Genomic DNA, 6,799 nt, shown 5'->3' with positions numbered 1-6,799 from the left:
TATTAAATTTATTAATAATTTTTAATATTTAAAATATATATTTATATTATTTTAATATAATTATATTATATATTATATAAAAAAAATATATCTTAATAAATTAATAATCTTTTTTAAAGTAAAAAGATTTATATTTTTTTTAAATATATGTAGGTAACTTCTGATCAAGAAGCTGTAATGGCATATTATTATATGGATGATAACAACAAAGTACAAGTTACAGAGATATTTGATGTTACTGATTCTGAATCACATACAATGTTATCCATAGAAGAAGTTGAAAATAATACAAAATTACAATTTGATGAATGGGATGAACCTACTTGGTTATCTCAACATACATTTAATGATGGTAATTTGTTTTAATTTAATTGTTTATTTTTATCTGTCATATAATGTAAGACAAAAAGAATTATTTTTTAGTTGCAACAGAATCTGATGCAAATCAGCAAAGTGTTGAAAATTTATCAGAAATGTCTCTAGAAGATGATATTTTGGGTATCTTAAATACATCTTCTGATCCAGAAAGTGAATGGGAAATAAGTAAAGAATTACAAACAATAAAAATTTCCAAATCATCAAATACTCGACTAGAAGTAGATTAACCATTATTAAAAATTAAAAGTAAAAAAATTTTTTTTTATTTGAAGTAAGATATGTGAGTATATGTACATAATAATATATTATTGTTATATTATTTATAGTCAATTATATGTATAGTCAATACTATAACCAATGATATTGGTGCTGTTATAGAAAAAGTTAACAATGTTCAAAATTGATAATTTTTTATAATATTTAAACATTTATCTAGAACAATTAAAACATAAAAACTTTTATAAAATGAAAGCTGCAAATTTAACAGCTTTATAATTTATAATCTATGTTTTGCACTATAAATAAAAAATATAGTGTAAACAACATATGAAAATGTGATATAAATGTATATAAAGGAAGTATCTTTAACAAATTAATGAAACATATACAATAGTTTATTATTAATACATTTTAGTAAAATATATTTAACATTGTTATTAAATACTTGCACTTTAAATAGGATAGATGTTCAAAGAAGAGACTGATAATAATGGAAATGTACATGAAAGATTATTTTATTATTTTATTGAATATTAAATTATTGTTTTTGTTACTTTGTAAGTGGCTTGAAAATTAAGTAAGTTATTTTTTTATTTTCTTTTTTGATCTAATTCTATTTTTAATGTATTTTCTATAAAAAATTATTAAAAATTTTATATATATTTTACTAAAAATTAAGGCATTATCAGATTAATCGTGCAATTATTAATTATAATAAATATTTAAATAAATTATGAAATTAATTATTTAAATTAAAGTAAGAAAAAAAATTTGTAATTGCATACAGCTGGAACTGAATGCTGATTAATATACAAAGTTTTTATGATATTTGTTATTAAGAATAATTAATTATTTTAAAATTATTATTAAAAAATAAAATTTTATATTCTATCAAAAATGCTACTAAACTGTACTAAATGTTATTATATAATTATATATTTTAATATATAATTTTAACCATAATTATTAAAAGCACAATTTATATATTTAATTATATGTTATAATTAATATAAAGATAAAAAAAAAGTTGCTTATAAAGGCTGTAGATTAAATATGTACATATAATATAATTAACATACAGTAAATATTGAATAAATACAAAAAACATGTATTTTATTTTCAATGTGATTTAAGTTTCAAAATTCATTCTTAAATTTTGTCGAATATAAAAAAATAACAAAGTAAAAAAGAAAAATAATAACAATCAAGAATTTAAAACAAATTCCTAAGATAATATTAATCCAATTAATAACAATAATTGAAATTCTATTATTATGAAACTTTTTCATATTTAATATTTTTATTTAATTTTTTATTATACATTTATGAGTTTTATTTTTAAAATAAGGCTAAACATAATATAATTTGCATGATATTTGCATATTTAATGTATTTAAATAATAGTTTTTTTAATTTTTAATTTATGAAATATTTATCATATTTTAATGATAAAAATCTCTTACATATTTTGATAAAAATTTAATTAAAAAAAAAATTATTATTGTAATAATATTATATTATTAATATTCAATTTAGGATCAGATTATTCTTCCATTTTTCCTAATGAATCAAAAGAGTATGTCCTGTGATGGAAAAATTTACATTTATAACATAAATTAATTTTTATAAAAAATTATACAATATTTACTGTATTAATTTAGATTAGGAAAAAATATCAAATTATGTTATATATATTTCTAATTTTTATATACTCAGAAACTAATACTTATTATTTATCATTTTTAATTTGATAGATACATCTTTTTTAAAAAAAATATATATGTATATCAGAAAAAATTTTTATTTGAAATAAATAGTAAGAATATAAAAAAAGGGTCGAGGTCAATAAAAAATGGAATATTTATTATATTTTTTAATATAAAACAAATCATATTCGTATGTATAAGTTATATGTACAATAATTGAAACCGCCTTCAAAGTAATATTTTGAGGCAAAATTCCGTTTTTTTTCTTCCTTTTTTCTATATTTTTTATTTTTTTTTATTTTTTTTGTAGAAATAATTTATTGCACATGCGCACAAGTATATAATATGTTGATTTTTATAAAATATGTCTTTGCTGATAAACATTGATCTTTTGTGAATAAAAATTTTATAATTTACAATTATAATTGCATGCATAATTAAAATTTTTAAATGTCATATTAACTTAATATACAAATACCTCGTTATTCTTTATAGGCAGGCTCCAATTATTTAAATATAATGAAATATTAATTGTTTGAACATGTTCAGGCTGGGTCTTCCCCAGGAGCAGATGTAGAATTTCTTTGAGGCTCAATTTGAGTTCTGTTTTGTGAATTGCTGGTTGCAACTGCCACTTTATGTTGTGTAGTTAAACACTGTAATTGTTGGAGTTGTACAGGTTTGACAAGAGTTCTCTGTAACTACATAATAAATAACATTTAATTTGTTTTGTAACGTTAATTATAATAAATTTAAAATATACTTTTATATATATATATATATATTTATAACATTATTCTTTTTTAATAATAATAATTTATATTATATTTATAATAATGTAAAAATATATACTTGTTGTTGTGATAATGTCGTTACTCCAAGATTTTGGGTTTGCTGACTGCACTGTCCTGTAGAAGCTCTAGCATGCAAGGATTTCGTCAATAATGTTTGTTTATTTGCAGGTACTACTTGAGAAGAAGGTGTTGTTTGAGATGCCATAAGCACTGGTTTCGTAGCTGCTACAAAAGACAATACTATTTTTATTTTTTTATTTACTAAAAGCAAATTTAATTTAATTTCCTAAAATATAAAAAGTTTATAAAAAGTTTAAAGATAATAAATTCATTTTTCATATTAAATTTATATAAAAACATTTCTACATAAAAGTAGTGATTATAAAATAATATAAAAATGATAAATTCTATTATTTTGTTTAATGATCTTAATAATGAATTTTATTTTAATATTTTTAAATGATAATGCATATATTATAACATAATATATAATTACTTACCCATTATAGGAGTTAACACCTGTTTATTACCAGATAATATTAATTGACTGGCTGTTACTGTTTTAGCCACAGTTACTAATTGATTTGATAAAACAGTTGATTTAACTTGATTTGGTTGTACTTGGCGAGTTATATGATTAAGTCGTGGCCTTTGAGATCCAACAAGTTGAATTGCTTGTCCACCCTAAAAAACAAATGTTTTTTTCATTTTATAATTATATATTCTATAAATTATAAATATAATAAAATTGATATATACCTGTGCAAGAGTGACAGAATTATTACTACGTATGTTTTGTTGTGATAATCCTTTCACAGCAGAAGGTATTATTTGGGCTACAACATTTACATTACAAAAAAATATATATTATTTGATATTATTAACCTTATATAAGAATATAACAATTACTTAACTTTTTAAATCAAATATGTTAAATATGTTAAATAAAATAATCTATATAAAAATAATATCACATATAAATTCAATATATCAGAAAAAATTCTTACCAATTGGTAATGATAAATGAGTATTGGCAGGATTAGCTATTACTACTGTTGGTGTACTTCCAGCAATAGCTGTTGTAACAACTGTAGTAGCTACCATCTAAAAACATAAATCAATATGTAGAATAATTTTTATATTTTGTATGATATAAATCGAAATATGTATGAAATACATATTTCCAAATGTATGAAATACAAAAAAAACTAACACTAGAAACCGTAGTACAAGTATTAGTTGCAGATGAAATAGGCAGAGAAACTATTACTCCTGTAGGTGTAACGGAACCCGTCGTCGCTGACACATTTAGCGACATCGTAATGGGTTGTGATAATCCGGGAAATGATACCTGTTGTACAACGAATAGTACAGTAGTATTTCATCTTCTAGGCCATATGTAGAAATAAACTGCTCTCCACAACCTGAACATTTTGAAGACCATTGATGGAATTTGACAGACTAGTAAGATTTACTCCCTGTAGATTTACATTGGTAGATGGTGGCGTAGTCATTGATGTCGCAGATTGATTATTTTGACTGGAAGAAGCAGTTAATCGTTCAAGTAGAGAAGAACCTGAATTAATTCCTGGTATTGGATTATCTGCAGAAGGTGTTCCTATTAATATAAAGAAATATATTTTAATAATGCGAATATATAATTTCATATTATATCTTAAATAAATGAAAAATTACTAATTACAAGAAGGATAAATTTCATATTCTATAATAAAGATTACCTGCTAAAAGGGCTGAAAGTCCTGACATTGATAATCCTAATGTTGAAGTAGGATCTTGCACGCGAGCTAATTTTACAGCTGTTGCTTTTACAGGTTGTTGCTTACAACTTAATTGTCCTGTTAAAGTTGAACTTAAACTTACCCTTACCTAAAAAATATATTTCTTAGAATTTCATAAAAATATATATTTAAAAATAAGGATAGTTATTTAACTTACTTGACCAGTCGTGCTAGGCACATTAATAACGTTTCCATGACTAAGAACTCTAGATGGGATGGAAGCATTTAAAGAGATCCTTCGAGGCTGGACTTTCTGTTGCGTCAAATTGGCAGGACTACTATTTAACAAACTAAGGATTGCAGCATTATTTGACTTATTTGTGGTCTGTGCATTAGTATTCATAGCAGCAGCAGCTGCATTTGCTGCAAGAATTTTTGATAAAGTGTTTTTTAATTTTTTAGTATTTTTTTTATTTTTCTAATATAATTTATATTAATATTGTAACAAACCTGCAGCTTGCTGTTGAAATTGTTGAGCAGAATTCATAAGAGATGTTACAAGAGCTGTTATTGCTGGATTGGTAGAATGTTTCTTAAATGGTATTTCACTTTGGTTCTGATTAACAGTTTCTGTCACACAATTTTGTGTTCCAGCCTGTAATTGAGCTTGCTATAAATAAAATACATAAAATTATATAAAATTATTCAGATATAATAAAATACAATATCATATAATTTATATATAATTCCAATTATAATAATACCAAAACTGGAACATTTGTAGATGTAGCATTATTAATAGTATTGTTTGATTTTTGTTGAAAAACTAAAATTCCAGATCCATTACAGGAACTACCATCAGTAACTGACATTGTAGAATTATCAATTTGTACAGATGTAGAAGCATTTGATCCACCATTAGTTAAAGTTTGCCCTGGACTTATCGATGTAGCTTCATTCTGGGCAATAACTTGTGGAATACTTGTTGCATCTACGCAAGTCAAATTATTTTGTGCAGAAGTAGTAGTTTCTGTCATAGTTTTCATTGAAGCTACTTGCCCAGCTAAAGTATTTAACTGACCTTGAGCTCTTGATAAGATCTAAAATAATTGTTAAATATTAGTTTATTTTAGAATTTTATTAAATTTATTAATTTCATCATAGTTATTAAACATATTTATAATAATTATTTATATATATTTAATAAAAAAATATTTAATTTACCTGCTGTGCTACATGTTGAGATTGAGCTTGTTGTAAGTGCTGAGCAACTAATTGTGCTGCTTTTGCCTGCTGTGCCTTAAACATAATATTTAAAAATTTAATATAAAAATATATATTGAAAAAAAATGTTAATATAATATTAAGTTTAATAAATTTTAATTAATCCGATTTACTATTTAAAATAATTGCAAACCTGTTGATGCGCTCGTTGCATACCGGGTGTACATGTTACACGAGGGACCTGCCCTGGTACAACATGTTTTATTCTAACATTTTTTCTACCTTCTTCCGTAAATATTTCAGTAAATTGTTGGATATAATGATTTGCTAAAACTCTTGTACCTAATGTAAACCTAAACAAAAATTTTCAACATTTATTTTTCAAGTCAATTTTTATGATTTGAAAACTTCAAAATTTGATATAGCAAAAACAAAATAATTATTAAAAATGAAAAAATTCTCACCGGCATGCAGATCCATTTTTTTCTCCTTCACGATGATTCTTATCCATATAAAGCTCTCCCAGGTACTCAGAATTAGAAGGTCTTTGGAGAATTGAGAGCTTTATGTGATCTATTTCACCTTGATTTCCTCCAGTTTCTAATATATATTCTTCTATAACATGTGGCAAACAGTCTTTTGTTTCTCGCGGGCGTTCGTATGCTTTTGCAAATCTATTATATATTAAATATAAATTTAATTATATTATATATTATTATATATTATATATTATTATATA

At 23.2% G+C, this 6,799-nt stretch overlaps 2 protein-coding genes across 8 annotated transcripts in view; one reads left to right on the top strand and one right to left on the bottom strand.

The window, feature by feature from the left end:
- The window catches only part of LOC102674070 (1-acylglycerol-3-phosphate O-acyltransferase Pnpla3), a 13,371-nt gene extending 12,352 nt beyond the window's left edge, over window positions 1-1,019 (top strand). For 3 of the 4 annotated variants that reach the window (XM_006613744.2, XM_006613743.2, XM_006613742.2), the window contains 2 exons: window positions 154-352; window positions 424-1,019. In XM_006613744.2, coding sequence (XP_006613807.1) covers window positions 154-352; window positions 424-605 — 381 coding nt within the window. In that variant the 3' untranslated portion in view covers window positions 606-1,019. Of the gene's footprint in view, window positions 1-153; window positions 353-410 lie in introns of all 4 variants that reach the window. The other variant, XM_006613745.2, reaches the window with a different exon arrangement.
- Window positions 1,020-2,455: 1,436 nt separating this feature from the next.
- The window catches only part of LOC102674481 (transcription factor SPT20 homolog), an 8,418-nt gene continuing 4,074 nt past the window's right edge, over window positions 2,456-6,799 (bottom strand). For 3 of the 4 annotated variants that reach the window (XM_006613746.2, XM_006613747.2, XM_031509540.1), the window contains exons 8-21: window positions 6,525-6,734; window positions 6,254-6,413; window positions 6,061-6,135; window positions 5,601-5,936; window positions 5,347-5,506; window positions 5,054-5,259; window positions 4,837-4,984; window positions 4,522-4,715; window positions 4,311-4,448; window positions 4,105-4,201; window positions 3,857-3,933; window positions 3,598-3,781; window positions 3,156-3,322; window positions 2,456-3,004 (exon numbers count right to left, since the gene is read on the bottom strand). In XM_006613746.2, coding sequence (XP_006613809.1) covers window positions 2,849-3,004; window positions 3,156-3,322; window positions 3,598-3,781; window positions 3,857-3,933; window positions 4,105-4,201; window positions 4,311-4,448; window positions 4,522-4,715; window positions 4,837-4,984; window positions 5,054-5,259; window positions 5,347-5,506; window positions 5,601-5,936; window positions 6,061-6,135; window positions 6,254-6,413; window positions 6,525-6,734 — 2,308 coding nt within the window. In that variant the 3' untranslated portion in view covers window positions 2,456-2,848. The remainder of the gene's footprint in view (window positions 3,005-3,155; window positions 3,323-3,597; window positions 3,782-3,856; window positions 3,934-4,104; window positions 4,202-4,310; window positions 4,449-4,521; window positions 4,716-4,836; window positions 4,985-5,053; window positions 5,260-5,346; window positions 5,507-5,600; window positions 5,937-6,060; window positions 6,136-6,253; window positions 6,414-6,524; window positions 6,735-6,799) is intronic. The other variant, XM_006613748.2, reaches the window with a different exon arrangement.

This window comes from Apis dorsata, unplaced genomic scaffold (assembly GCF_000469605.1).
Source record: "Apis dorsata unplaced genomic scaffold, Apis dorsata 1.3 scaffold_162, whole genome shotgun sequence".
In the NCBI taxonomy this organism is placed as follows: domain Eukaryota; kingdom Metazoa; phylum Arthropoda; class Insecta; order Hymenoptera; family Apidae; genus Apis; species Apis dorsata.
This window is presented reverse-complemented; position numbering and strand designations above follow the sequence as displayed.